Below are 15,629 nucleotides of genomic sequence, written 5' to 3'. Positions count from 1 at the left end.
AAATGCAGCCCAAGTCTTGGATTTTTCTGTTGTGAGATGGAATGAGAGCCATGCAAAGCCCAAAGTGCTTTCCCCCAGTGCTAAACTTGGGTTGTCAATGATACATGGTGAACGCCACTATCATGGCATTGGGTCATACCTCCTTGCTGCAACCCTGAGGAGGGAGATCTTGTGGCACAAAAGGGTAGTGTCCCTGCATTGGAATAAGAGTCCCATTCAAGGACTCAATGGGCAAGGAAAGATGCGTTCATAATATGGTCAAACAGGTTGATCATCAATCTGCATATCCTTCCAACCCACGCCAGTAGCAGGCAGCCAGGGAGAGAGCAATATTAAAAAGAAAGTTGGAGCCTTCACCATCACTATCCAGAGCTCCTGGTAACAACGGGCACGTAAATGTGCATGTTGCCAAAGCAACTTAAATTCCTGGTGATCTGTGAGACCACCACCAGGTTTCGGCACATTGCATGACAGGAGGAGATATGCAAGGATGATTTTTGAGAGACAGTTCCAAATTTCTACCTTCTCTTGTGTGGAGACAACTCTTAAAAAATCCATGGTGAGGGTCAGCCAGACTCGAAACATTAGTTGTTCTCTCTCTACAGATGTTGTCAGAAATGTGAGATTTTGCAGCATTTTCTGTTTTTGTTTCAGATTCCAGCATCTACAGTAATTTACTTGAATACACTCTGAATGTGTGTGTGTGTGTGTGCATGTGTGTGGCGGGGGGGTGTTATGACAATAATCTGGTATCAAGCTGAAACATCTTATCTTTCTGGTTGTAACACAGCTTGGAGCTTAACATAGCCCCTGCTCTGCCCAAGACCGCAAGAAACTACAAAAGGTCGTGAATGTAGCCCAATCCGTCACGCAAACCATCCTCCCATCCATTGACTCTGTCTACACTTCCCGCTGCCTCGGCAAAGCAGCCAGCATAATTAAGGACACCCCCACGCACCCTGGACATTCTCTCTTTCACCTTCTTCTGTCAAGAAAAAGATACAAAAGTCTGAGGTCGTGTATCATCCGCTTCTTCCCTGCTGCTGTCAGGCTTTTGAATGGACCTACCTCACCTTAAGTTGATCTTTCTCTACACCCTAACTATGACTGTAACACTACATTCTGCATTCTCTCGTTTCCTTCTCTATGAACGGTATGCTTTGTCCGTATAACGCGCAAGAAACAATACTTTTCACTGTATGTTGATACATGTGACAATAATAAATCAAATCAAAAAGTTTCAAATGAATGTTCCAATTCTTGGATTTCCTCAGAAAGGGGGGAATATCCAGTTGCGTGTGAACAGAGTTTAAGAGGATGTGGTAATAACGTGAAGACAGGGCAGCAAATACTGTTCTACTTTACACCACTGGTTCCTTTCGTTTTCCTGGAACAAGTGAGATGAGAAAATGTCGATCGTTGTTTCTGTCTCCTCCCCTTTCGATGTCCTTCTGGTGAAACCGAAACCGTTGCGTTTGAACAGGAAATGCTCCTTGAGAGGGTTGATTTTATTGCAGGGAAAGCAGTTTGTTGCAGGGCCGCCTGGACCAATGTCGGCTGTGAAGGAGCTGGGTGAATGTGCGGAGGAGAGAGCGTGTAAACTGTGTGGCCAGTCAAAACGGTCTAAAAAAGCTGGCGACCTCCTCTTCGATGGCAAGATCGCTGTACACCATAAATGCCTGGTAGGTACAGGAACAACCATTTTGCTTCGTGAGAGAGAATCTGAACTTGTCTCTGTTGTATTTTCCCCGTGATGTGGAGATGCTGGTGTTGGACTGGGGTAAGCACAGTAAGAAGTCTCATAACACCAGGTTAAAGTCTAACAGGTTTATTTGGTAGCACAAGCTTGTGCCACCAGATAAACCTGTTGGACTCTAACCGGTTGTTGTGAGACTTCTTCCTGTACTTTCCCCAATCAGGGATTTTTTTGTGTGTTTTTGATTTCTTTACTTAAGATCATCTCTGGACTTTTGCCAGGGGATGTCTGCTTTTCTCAGCTAGAAATGGAGGGCCCTATACAGTTACTGAAGGTGGGGGTTTTAAAGCCCTCTAGATGTGCTCCCCACAGTGGCACACTGGTTAGCACTGCTGCCTCACAGCACTGGGAGGGGTGGGCAAGCTGGATTTCCAGTGACCGGCTGAGGCAGAAATGGACACCATATCAGATTCTTTTTTGATTTGATTTATTATTGTCACATGTATTAACATACAGTGAAAAGAATTGTTTCTTGCGCGCTATACAGACAAAGCACGCCGTTCATAGAGAAGGAAATGAGAGAGTGCAGAATGCAGTGTTACAGTTATAGCTAGGGTGCAGAGAAAGATCAACTTAAATGCAAGCGAAGTCCATTCAAAAGTCTGACAGCAGCAGGGAAGAAACTGTTCTTGTGTCGGTTGGTACGTGACCTCAGACTTTTGCATTTTTTCCCGACGGAAGAAGGTGGAAGAGAGAATGTCCAGGGTGCGTGGGGTCCTTAATTATGCTGGCTGCTTTGCCAAGGCAGTGGGAAGTGTAGACAGTCAATGGATTCAGGAGCACAAACCCCTCTTCACTCAGCCACCCAGAAATCCTCCTTCCCTACGCTTTATTTATTTCCTTTAATTCCTTAGCTGAGTGGTGTTTGGGAGGATTGGGGCTGGGTGTGGATATGTTGAGGAGAGGGCATCCCAGAAACTTACTCCATTCATTACGGGTGTCGAAGAGAAGCAACAGGCCAGGTGCTGAATGTGGGGGTGGAGGGGGGGAAGAGATCCTGAGATAACAGCATTTTGTTGAGAGATCGTGAGTGAGGCCTGATTTTACTTAAAATTTAATTTCTCGCGATCAATTTTTGAAAGCTGGTATTTCTGAGTTAACACATCTGTGCTGTTTGTTAAGCGGGTGGGATTTCCATGCTTTGAGCGATAAAGCCAGTCTGATTCATTCTGGAGGTGGCAGCCTGAGTTACTGGAGGCAGAAAATTGATGATACCAGCTCTCGTGAACACATTCACACGTAACCACACAAAACCTGACATGCTGCAGAAAATGATCTAATAATGTTCTTAACCTCTCTCCCTCTCTCTCACTCACTCTCAGATATCTTTCCACGCTTGTAGAGATGCTGCTGATATTTTAATATTTTATTTGGTATAAATTAATTTTGTTTCTGCTGGGCCAGGCACTAAAATCCAGTTGCAATGTGTGAATGGGATTTCCCTCTTGAGGTCAAATCTGGGGCACTGGTAAAATGAATCAGAATGCTTAATGAGGCCAGAGTTTTATTTATTTATTTAAGTTTATTTATTAGTCACAAGTAGGCTGACATTAACAATGCAATGAAGTTACTGTGAAAATCCCCTAGTCGCCACACTCTGGCACCTGTTTGGATACACTGAGGGAGAATTTAGCACGGCCAAAGCACCTAATCAGTATGTCATTTGGACTGTGGGAGGAAGTCGGAGCACCCGGAGGAAATCCACGCAGACATGGGGAGAACGTGCAAACTCCACACAGACAGTGACCCAGAGCTGGGAATTGAACCCGGGTCTCTGACGGGAAGATGGCTTGAAAGACCCAGCCTCTCCCCACTCAACACTGATATACAAATTTTCACTGTTCTCTTTTTCCACCACTGGATGGCTTTGATTTGATTTGATTTATTGTTGTCACATGTATTAACATACAGTGAAAAATATTGTTTCTTGCGCGCTATACAGACAGAGCATACCATACATAGAGAAGGAAATGAGAGAGTGCAGAATGTAGTGTTACAGTCTTAGCTAGGGTGTAGAGAAAGATCAGTTTAATGCAAGGTAAATCCAGTCAAAAGTCTGACAGCAGCAGGGAAGAAGCTGTTCTTGAGTCGGTTGGTACGTGACCTCTGACGTTTGTATCTTATTCCCGACGGAAGAAAGTGGAAGAGAGAATGTCCGGGGTGCGTGGGGTCCTTAATTATGTTGGTTGCTTTGCCGAGGCAGTGGGAAGTGTAGACAGAGTCAATGGATAGGAGGCTTGTTTGCGTGATGGATTGGGCTACATTCATGACCTTTTGTAGTTCCTTGCGGTTTTGGCAGAGCGGTGGCCATACCAAACTGCAACACAACCAGAAAGAATGCTTTCTGTGGTGCATCTGTAGAAGTTGGTGAGAGTCGTGGCTGACATGCCAAATTTCCTTAGTCTTCTGAGAAAGTAGAGGTGTTGGTGGGCTTTCGTAACTATAGTGTCGGCATGGGGGGACCAGGACATGTTGAGCAGCAGAGGCTGAGGGGAAACCTGATAGAAGTCTATAAAATTATGAGAGACATAGATAGAGTTGACGGTCACAATCTTTATCCCAGAGTTGAAATGTCTAATACTAGGGGACATGCATGTAAGGTGAGAGGGGGAAAATCCAAAGGAGATGTGAGGGGCAAGATTTTTTACACAGAGAGTAGTCGGTGTCTGGAACGCACTGCCAGGCGTGGTGGTGCAGGCAGATATGATAGGGGCGTTTAAGGGGCTTTTAGATAAGCACATGAATATGCAAGGATAGAAGAATATGGACCAAGGGCAGGCAGAAGGGTTTAGTTCAATTTGGCATCATGTTCGGCACAACATCATGGACTGAAGGGCCTGTCACTCTGCTGTACTATTCTATGTTCTATGAAGTCCATCTGGACCAGGGGATTTGCTCAGTACCACTCACTAGTGATTGTAATTTTCTGGAGTTCCTCCCTCCCTTTATTTCCTGATTTACAGTTATTTCTGGGATGTGCTCTACTTCCCCATCCAGCAGCTAAACACTCTAAAACCCTCCTCACTCTAATGATCACTAATTTCATGTGGTTTCATTTGCTCGTGCAACATTCTCCTCACTGTCAAAACGTACTGTTATTGTCCACTCCTCAAGCTCCTCTGTTTCAAACTTCCACTTCTCATCTCCATTTCCTGTCAGGTCCTTGTATGTGTTGTCGCAATCCAGCTCAGTGCCTCTTTCAATGATGCCTTTTCAAATCCCTACAATCTGCACAGCCCCTGGGTGCATCATCCTGATCTCCTCAGGCTTAGTCGCTAGCGAGTTCCTCTTTAATGGCAGTAGTGGCATGTTACTGCTGCTGCCCTTCATCAACAACCCTATCCTTTTGCATTGCCTATTTCCTGTGCTGCACCTCTGAGGGACTTTCCACAAGTGGATCCACTCTACTGATCTGAATGGAGCCAGAACATCTCCAGTGACGTCTTCTCTTCCCTTGTCCCTATGCAAGTGCCTCAATGCATTCAGAATGTCTTTAATGGGTTAATTATCTTAAGTAAGCATAGCACTGTGTTTATTTACTTATATTGACACAAGCTTTGGTTACTGGTCTGTGAATTGTACCTCTATTCCAAGGACCAATTAAACTTAATTTTTCCCAGGTAGCATTCCATAGAATCCTACAGTGCAGAAAGAGGCCACCCAGCTCAGCGAGTCTGCACCGACCACAATCCCACCCAGGCCCTGTCCCCTTAACCCCATGCATTTACCCTGCCAGTCCCCCTAACACTAAGGGCAATTTAGCACGACCAATCCACCTAACCCGCACATCTTTGGAATGTAGGAGGAAACTGGAGCACCGGCGGAAACCCACGCAGACACGGGGAGAATGTGCAAACTCCACACAGTCGCCCGAGGCCAGAATTGAAACGGTCCCTAGCGCTGTTTCTAAAATTTCCTCCAACTGTTCAAATGGCTTTCAGAATAATTCTGCTTAGAAAGCTTTGCTTTAACTCCCATTGAAGTGGTAATGTTCCATTCACAGCGATGTATTATTATGTTCGTGCATTCAAAAGGATGTGGTCTCATCTGACTGCCGCGCACTGTCATCCCTTAGCTGTTTTTAACCGTGCCTCTGCACCACACTACTTCCCCCTGCCTCCACCCACCAAAAGAAAATCTATATTGGTAGCACACCTTAGCCAGGACAGCAATGGGGTCACTATTAATGGCTTCAATGGAATGATCAGAGGGTGAATTTATCCCATGCTCTTACCCCGGATGCAATCCACAGGTTCCTGCATGCATGGCTGTTGTTAATGACATGATTGGGCTTCACTGTTTTGTATCTATGGTTGGATAGTCTACAACAGGCTTGTCCAACCTTTTTGCATGAGGAGCCCCATTTCAGTTCTTTTCTCACTCTAAGTGCAAATTTTGGAAAGATAGTTTGGTATAATGTTAAACGCGAATTTTTAAAAAGTCAACATTGAAACAATAAGTTGATAATTTTAAGAAACAAATAATAAATAAAAATGACCATTTAAAAGGTGCCAAGCAGCAGTTAACCAATTAAACCTTTTTGACTTTTCACGTAGGAAACGGAGCTGGAGCCAGAAAGACTAGGCCCCAGGTCTTGGTCACCAGGGAAGGGTGGGGATTAGGGCCAAGTGTTCAGAAGTTGATTTTAACTAATGCTGATCTTGCGTTCGCGTCTGGTGTTATGCACACTGAGATGGCTTTGGCAGAATCCATACGAAAGTGAAGGTTGGAAGTGGGTTGTCTTTCAGCCTGGATTTTCCTTCTGTTCAGGCCTGCTTTGTGGGTAGGTTTTTGGAGAGGGAAGAGAAGGAGGGGAACGATATACTTGTGTGCCCATCTTGCTCTCAGTCTCTATCTCAGACTCCTCAGGGTAACGTCCCAGGTCCAACCACCTTCAGCTACTTCATCAACGACCTTCCCTCCATCGTAAGGTCAGAAGTGGGGATGTTTGCTGATGATTGCACAATATTCACATCATTGTCAACTCCTCAGATAATGAAACAGTCCATGTCCAAATGCAGCAAGACCTGGACAATATCCAGGCTTGGGCTGGTAAGTAACATTCACACCACACAAATGCCAAGCAATAACCTTCTCCAATAAGATAGCATCTAACCATCGCCCTTTGACTTTCAATGCATGTGTGGCCATTGCTGAATTCCTCACTATCAAGATCTTGGGGTTATTATTGACCAGAAAATGAACTGGACTGACCATATAAATTCTGTGGCCTTCAAGATCAGGTCAGAGGCTAGGAATCCTGCAGTGAGTAACTCACCACCTGACTCCCCAAAACCTGTCTACCATCTACAAGGCACAAATCAGGAGTGTGATGGAATACCGTCCACTTGCCTGGATGGGTGCAGATCCAACAACCCTCAGGAAGCTCAACACCATCTAGGACAAAGCAACCTTCTTGGTTGCCACCTCATCCACAAATGTGCACTCCATCCACCACTGGTGCACAATAGCAACAGTGTGTACCAAATATAAGATGCACTGCAGGAACCCACCAAGGCTCCTTAGACAGCTCCTTCCAAACCCACAACTGCTAGAAGGACAAGGGCAGCAGATCCATGGGAGCACCGCCACCTGGAAGTTCCCGTCCAAACCACATAGCATCCAGACTTGGAAATAAATTGCTGCTCCTTCAGTGTCGCTGTGTCAAAATCCTGGAACTACCTTCCTAACAGCACATAGACTGCAGTGGTTCAAGAAGGCAGCTCAACACCACTTTCTCAAGGCCAATCTGGGATGGGCAATAATGTTGGCCTAGCTAGTGACGCCCACGCACTGACTCCTTCTCTTGCCCAAACTGACCCGGGCCCGCGAGGTTTGCACATTTTGATTCTTTCTGGAGTCAATCAGGAGGAAGTGGGCGGGATCATCTCCCATTTGGTGACCTTCCCGGCCTCTAGCTGCTCACGGACCATGTTGCTGCCTCTTGCTGTATGGACCTTCACAACACCACCTGATTGCCAACACTTACTCCTTCCGTTTTGCAACAAGTTCCTCTCTTGAGCCTCTGCTTGGGAAAGCCCACGGAGCAGTCAGCGGATCGATATGATTTCATCTCATGTTCTCAGCCAGCTCTGTGTGTATTTGCAGACTTTAATATTTTATTTCAGTTTTTTTAAAGATGTATTTGTGATCAATCAAATAAGCAAACAACAAAGGGAATGACACAGGGGCATATTCAGATGAGGCTGTGAACTAGCTGTTGTGTGGTGATAGATTGCTCAAAATGAGCCAGATTTAAACAGCTACAATTGAAAGAAAATGCAGCAGCTGTGAGGTGAAGTTACGCTTCCTCATTCTGCTCCCTTCCAGCTGCTGTGGGCAGGTGGAAGATTGGGCGGGCGCTGTTGTTGCATCTTTGTTATTCCTCGTGGCCTTAACCAGCCTGCTTCGCCATTTTGCCTGTTTAAAGAGCCGGTGCCTACAAGGGCGAGAGCGAGAGAAACAGAGAGAGCGAGCGGCCAATGTTTAAGTAAAGGAGAAGCCATCCACCTTCACATTGCTCGCTGCTTATCCGATTACTAATAAGCACTATAGAAAACATCTTCCTGGTTGTGTCACAGCTTGGTATGGCTCCTGCTCTGCCCAAGACCACAAGGAACTACAAAAGGTCATGAATGTAGCCCAATCCATCACTCAAACCAGCCTCCCATCCATTGATTCTGTCTACACTTCCCGCTGCCTCAGCAAAGCAGCCAGCATGATTAAGGACCCCACGCACCCTGGACATTCTCTCTTCCTCCACCTTCCGTCGGGAAAAAGATACAAAAATCTGAGGTCACGTACCAACCGACACAAGAACAGCTTCTTCCCTGCTGCTGTCAGACTTTTGAATGGACTTACCTCGCATTAAGTTGATCTTTCTCTACACCCTAGCTATGACTGTAACACTACATTCTTCACTATCTTGTTTCCTTCTCGATGAACGGTATGCATTGTCTGTATAGTGCACAAGAAACAATACTTTTCACTTATGTTAATACATGTTATGGGCAGTACGGTAGCACAGTGGTTAGCACTGCTGCTTCACAGCTCCAGGGTCCCAGGTTCGATTCCCGGCTCGGGTCACTGTCTGTGTGGAGTTTGCACATTCTCCTCGTGTCTGCGTGGGTTTTCTCCGGGTGCTCCGGTTTCCTCCCACAGTCCAAAGATGTGCGGGTTAGGTTGATTGGCCAGGTTAAAAATTGCCCCTTAGAGTCCTGGGATGCGTAGGTTAGCGGGATTAGTGGGTAAATATGTGGGGGTAGGGCCTGGGTGGGATTGTGGTCGGTGCAGACTCGATGGGCCGAATGGCCTCCTTCTGCACTGTAGGGTTTCTATGATTTCTATGATGTGACAATAATAAATCAAATCAAATAAGCCTATCAGCAGCAAATGTGGGAGCGAATCAGTCTCTGATAGGAGGAGGAGCTCCTTGCAGATCGTTTACTGAACTTATCTGTACTTTCAATAGTTAGGCCGCAGACCGGATACCGAGGCTTCAGGAGCCGAATTGTGGGCCCTGCATTGGACAAGCCTGTCTGCAAGCATTTAACATCTATATTTGGCAACGAAGCATGTCCACTGGAGTGAGGTGCCAGAGAGTAACCTGCACTGTTACAACGCAGCTCGAGGACCCAAGATATATTTACATTGTTCTTCTCCCCTTTTTCAGCTTTTTTCTTCAAATCTTACCACCAGAAATTCAAACTCCAAAGGCTTTGATTCGTTTGGTGGATTTCTTGTCAAAGATATTGAACAAGAAGTTAAAAGAGGACGCATGTTGGTAAGATTTCAGTAATTATACAGGTATTAATAAATGAAATTAACATATTGGAACACTAATTGCATGTTTAAGAAATACATTTTTATAATATTTCAGAATTTGTCATCTATAGATAGATATGCTCTGATTTTTGAAATCTGCAAATAGAAACAGGGCAGAGAATACTCTGAATGAGAAGAAAGGTTTTTATATTTGTTGCTTTGCAAGAATTTGACACTATATTTTAGTTTCTTCATTCATCAGAGGAGGTGATGGTCTAGTGGTGTTATAGCTGGACTATTGATCCAGAAACTCAGCTACTGTTTTGGGGACCTGGGTTCGAATCCCACCACGGGAGATGGTGGAATTTGAATTCAATAAACTCAAATTCAATATCTGGAATTAAGAATCTACTCATGACCATGAAACCATTGTCAATTGTCGGAAAAACCCATCTAGTTTACTAATGTCCTTCATGGAAGGAAATCTGCGATCCTTACTGGGTCTGGCCTACATGGGACTCCAGACCCACAGCAACGTGGGTTGACTCTCAACTACCATCTGGACAAGGGCAACTAGGAAAGGGCAATAAATGCTGGCGAACCAGCATGTCCCACGAATGAATAAAAAAAATTCAGCATTGCTCCATGTTAGGACAAAGTTATCAGCTAAAAGAATAAATAATAGTTTTCTTTTGAAGCATCAAGATCAGACCCAACCTGCATAATCAACGATGGAGAACCGTTCTGAATAGTGACTATGCTTGGTCCGAAATTTAATGTAGCCTAAATTGTTGATCCCATGTGTGCTATGCTTTTCATTTTTACATGCAAAACATTCTTAAAATATACCTTTGATTAGCAATAAGGCTGAAGTAAGTAAAATTTATCAAACTACTTTAGTCGAGCATGTCAGTGATTTCTTTTTTTAACCAGCAGAGCATTTATATGCCCTGTTCTGTGGAGCAGAGCTCAAAACCTTGGGGTAATTAGGTGCCTGGTGTTAGGAGATGATCAACCCATTGCCTTTCACTCGGTATCCTCAATCTCCCTCTATTTTTATTTCCCTTTTATGTGCACACACCGTAGTCAGAAAGGGAGGGGTGTGCTGAACGAGCATGCAAATGGGAGAGAATCGCGCCCAGTTTTTTGGCGAGCTTTCAGACACGATCTTATGCCACTTAGTGCAAAAAAGAGGCAAGTGTGATTCATGCCAGTAGAGAGAGTGGACAGAGTCTATTCTTGCCAGATAGCCAGCTGCTCACAGCTAGAGGGCACCGTTGCGCATGCGCCGATCTCTGTGTTCTGTGTAAAGTGACCCTGAAGATCTGTCAGTTCCCCCAACCCCCTGGATATCACACCCCCACCATCCCAGACATCAGTGCTCTGCTAATTAAGGATAATTGCTGGTCTCCCCAACCCATCACTGGCTTCCCAAGCCAATTGCTGCCCTGATACTCTCCCACCTTGGCCTGGCCAATCGCCGCTCCAGCTAAAAGCTGATTTTAGAGTGCGCAGCATCCTCTGTCCCTCCCCTTAGGCCTCGCCCCTTGATACTGCCCGCTGCCTGGCTGGCAGTGCCAGGGTGCCAGCCTGGCAGTATCAGGTTTCCAGGCCAACACTGCTCAAGGGGCGCAGCAAACCCCACCCCCAACCACCCGGAAGGCCTTAATGGCCTCCAGTCCCACCGGCAAAGCCATCATGGCAGGTCCCCATTGGTAGGGACCATACGTGATTCTCGCCAGTGAGGACCTTCACTGGTGAGGCCATTATGGCAAATCACCCTCTGGGTGGGAGGGTGGGGGAGGGGGCGTGACCAGGAGGGCACCGGCTGACTTGCAGATGACACTGTTGTTTCCCTGAGACGCCCGGGTGTGAGGAAGGAGGGATTCGGAAGGTCTGGGGATGCCCGGAGTCTCCTGGGTGGAAAGCCCCGGCAAGGGCTTCATGGGCCCCATAGGCCCCGGGGACACTCCATGGGACACCAGGACACCTGGACTGAGCTCCAGAAACCTCGGCGTCACCTGGCTCTACCAGTCCTGGAGGCCCAGATGCATCTGTCCCATGGTCTGTGATCCCTCAGCCCTGTCCCTCAGACTCGGCCAAGCTCTGGAGTCCCTCCGCTACAGCATTCTGTGAGCAAGCCAGGCTCTGGAGTCCCTCCGCATTAACCCTGTGAGACTGGGCTAAGTTGTTGAGGCTCACAGCCACGTCCTGCTGTGTCTCCAGAATCCCTCAGAGCCCCTGGATGCCAGCAAGAGTCCCAGCCATGGCCAGCAGTATCTCCAACATGTCCCCAACACCCATGGCCATGGACCGATGTGCCTCCAGATTGCCAGCGACACCCTCGGCCCTGACTCGCTGTGTCTCCAGGATGGCCTGGACCCTGTCACCTATGAGGCCTAATCCCTGACCCAGACTTTCCACTTCGGACGCCACCATTGCAGCAGTGAGACCAGCGCTCTGGGTGAAAGGCAGCAGTGAGGCCAGCGCTCTGTGGGTGAAAGGCAGCAGTGAGACCAGCGCTGTGTGGGTGAGAGGCAGCAGTGAGACCAGCGCTGTGTGGGAGGACGGGAGTCTGGCAGTACAGTGCACTGTGGTGGAGGGGTAGTTGGGGTGGGGGGGTGGGAACAGGGTTACGGTGTTAGAGGCTCGCGATGTCCAGGTCCGGGATGAGGTGGGGGAATGGGGAATCCAGCAATGTCCGAGTCCAGCGATGTGCGTGGGGAGGGTGAGCGGCCAGGGGTGTCCGTGATGGGGTGAGAGGCCAGCAATCTGATTGCTGGGAGGATGTGTGTACCGATCTCCCAGTATAGTGGGAGATTGGCACGCATGCGCAGTGGCATGCTCAGTGTGCTGATGCCAGCCTCTCTGGCGGGAATAGGCCCCGTCCACATCTTTTAAGAGTAAATCTCGCGGAGGCACTCTGCAGTGCTCAGAGTGTCGGAAATTTACTCTGGTAATTACGCTTAAAAAAACACAGCGAGCGTTACTCCCATTTTCCCGCACGTTGGGAACTTAGAATTTTTTTGGGAGAATCCCAGTCTATTTGATGTTTGTTCCAACATTGCCTTTACTCTGTTTCCTCAGTTCTCTCTTGTGAATGCAGTAATTGTCTGATGTCTGTCCATTCTATAATCTGCTATCTGTGGCAGGACCTCTCTGCCTCCTTACTGACTTAGTTGTAGAAGGAATCTGCGAAAATCAGTGTCACATTTTTCAGTGCTGTTCAATGGCTTAAGCAGATGTTTTGTCTGCTCTCGCACTGTTTTTCTCGAATGCCTATTCCTGAAGTTGCCGTTACGTTTCCCAAAGTTGGATTTTGTTGCCTTTTTGACTTTGTTTTTATCTTTTCTGCTGTATCACTTTGTTTTTTTTAAACTATGGATTTATTCAATGCAGGATATTTTTGTATACACCTCTATTCTTGACACACTTTGAAGTATTTTTGAAGTGTAGTCACTGTTGTAATGTGGGAGATGCAACAGCCAATTTGCACACAGCAAACTCCAAAAAAAGCAATGTGATAATGACCAGATAATCTGTTTCTTTAGCATTGTTGGCTGAGGGATAAATATTTGCTCGGATACCAAGTGTTATGACCCAGGCTAGAAACTCCAAGGTATTTCATGAAGATAGCCTAGACCCTTTGAATTTGGACGGGTGAGCATAAGATGGTTCACTCCAGGTATGATTCGTGACCCATTCGGAAACTTTTATCAAACAAAGTTTATTTAAGAACATAGTTAATATATCATAAGAAAAATTAGCATAACTTTTACTACTTACAACAATCAATCATGATATTGCATAGACCTTAACGGCTAACTATGAAGTACCAAGTCAAACGCCACCTCACAAACATACACCCTCTTCTAGACTTGGCACAGAAAGCAAGTATACTTACGTGATGCTGAATTTTGCAGCTTTGTAAACACCTGCTGTGGCTTTGCCTCCAGCAGCTTCTAACAGCAACTCACAGACAGCAGAATTTCTAACTCCAGAGGGGAAAACAAGAGCCACTGCTTTCTGTCTCACATCCAAACAGCATCTGAGAAAAATGAAACGAAAACCTTGAACTTTACTGTGGAAAGACACTGTCCCCAGTCAGCACTTGACCTATCAATCATGCTCCACCCAACAATTCCAAAAGGACCATAAAACCCCAAGACACTGCATTAGTCCAGATTAAAAATAAATAAGATGTCGATTACATTGCTTCAGTAACAATTAGAGGACACTGGCTACAGACAAGATGGTGCCAATAAAATCTTGCAAAGGAACTGCTTGAAAAACCTGCAAAGAAACATGATTAAAAACAGTTCTTAAAGGCATAGTATCATCACACAAGTATTCCAATGCTGTCCTTTAAAATAGTGTCATAAAATCTTTTGCATTCACCTGACAGGGCAGATGATGCTTTGGTTCAACATTTCAGCTGAAAGATGTCACCTCTCACTGTACAACACTCCCTCAGTACCTGAGAAGCAACAAGTGAGGCCCAGAGCTACTCTACTATGAAGGAAGAAAGGAAAGAAGAATTGCACCAATTTTGCAACTCCAAAGAACTTTGCCCAGACAAAACCTATCTCTCAATAAACTTCATTAAAACAGAATTATTTGGTCATTAAGACATTGCTCTTGCTATGTGTAAATTGACTGTCATGTTTCCTAAATTACAACTGGCTTTACTTCATTGACTGGAAAAATGCATAGAATATACAGCACAGAAACAGGCCATTCAGCCCACATGGTCCATGCTGGCAGTTATTCTCTGTTCTGTAAAAAGGCAAATTCTTTCTTTCACTTTAGACATTTGCTCAAACTCAAAATTTCTGTTTTACTTCTGTTCTCGTTACAGAGGTGCTCTAAATGCAGGAAGAGAGGGGCTACCGTTGGATGTGAAGTGGGAAGCTGCAGAAGATCCTATCACTATCCATGTGCCATAGATGACGACGCAATCCCGTTGAAAAATAAAGCTCGGGGTATCTACAGGTTGCTATTTGATTTTTTTGTAACCCCTGAAAATGGTGTCATGGTGCTTTAAGTGGACATAATTTAGACCAGAAATTGATGAGAAGTAAATCAGTTTGTTTTCAGGTTGATCCATGAGCCAGAGTGGATAGTCAGAAGTATTTTCCCAGGGTGGAAAAGTCAATTACTAGGGGGCATAAGTTTTAAGGTGTGAGGAGCAAGATTTAAAGGAGATGTACAAGGTAAGTTTTTTACATAAAGGGTAGTGGCTTCCTAGAACTCGCTGCCAAGGGAGGTAGTGGAAGCAGATACAATTGTGACTTTTAAGGGGCATCTGGACATATACATCAATAGGATGGGAATAGAGGGATATGGTATATCCCGAAAGGGCAGGGGGTTTTAGTTCAGTCGGGCAGCATGGTCAGTGCAGGCTTGGAGGGCCAAAGGGCCTGTTCCTGTGCTGTAATTTTCTTTGTACTTTGTTCTAAATGTTCTTGCAAAATGTAAAATAGGATTGGAAACAACTTGGGAGTTTATCAATCAGGAGCGATTTCAAAAGGGAAATTAACCAGTCCTATCTTCTAAATAATTTGAAACCTGAGCTTTTTTAAAATTGTTATTCTTTCCACTTCCCTTGTTTATCCTAACCCAGTTTTGACAGCAGTTTAAAACATCAGCCGTTTCTGCGTTGGTAAAAATCCATAAATATTGATGTTTAAAATAAATAAACGTTAAACTTAAATTTTGGAGGTTTAACTCGATCCTATCTTGCAGCATTCATTCTGTTTTTCCCACTAAAGTTAAGGTTTATTTATCAGTGTCACAAATAGGCTTACGTTAACACTGCAATGAAGTTACTGTGAAAATCCCCTAGTCACCACACTCCGGCACCTGTTCGGGTACACTGAGGGAGAATTTAGCATGGCCAATGCACCTAACTCACACGTTTTTCAGACTGTGGGAGGAAACTGGAGCACCCGGAGGAAACCCACGCAGACACGGAAGAACGTGCAGACTCCGCACAGACAGTGACCCAAGCTGGAAATCGAACCCCGGCCCCTAGTGCCGTGAGGCAGCAGTGATAATCACTGTGCCACCGTGCCGCTCATGTCCCATGAAGTACAAATTCCTGCTTCAT

At 45.7% G+C, this 15,629-nt stretch overlaps 1 protein-coding gene across 1 annotated transcript in view; it reads left to right on the top strand.

Annotated features, from left to right (window-relative positions):
• The window catches only part of LOC144506244 (uncharacterized), a 172,485-nt gene that overhangs the window by 108,321 nt on the left and 48,535 nt on the right, over positions 1-15,629 (top strand). Inside the window, exons 24-26 of the mRNA XM_078232103.1 lie at positions 1,501-1,682; positions 9,429-9,539; positions 14,379-14,512. Of these exons, the coding sequence (XP_078088229.1) occupies positions 1,501-1,682; positions 9,429-9,539; positions 14,379-14,512 (427 nt within the window). The remainder of the gene's footprint in view (positions 1-1,500; positions 1,683-9,428; positions 9,540-14,378; positions 14,513-15,629) is intronic.

The sequence above is a fragment of the Mustelus asterias genome, chromosome 17 (assembly GCF_964213995.1).
Source record: "Mustelus asterias chromosome 17, sMusAst1.hap1.1, whole genome shotgun sequence".
NCBI lineage: Eukaryota > Metazoa > Chordata > Chondrichthyes > Carcharhiniformes > Triakidae > Mustelus > Mustelus asterias.
This window is presented reverse-complemented; position numbering and strand designations above follow the sequence as displayed.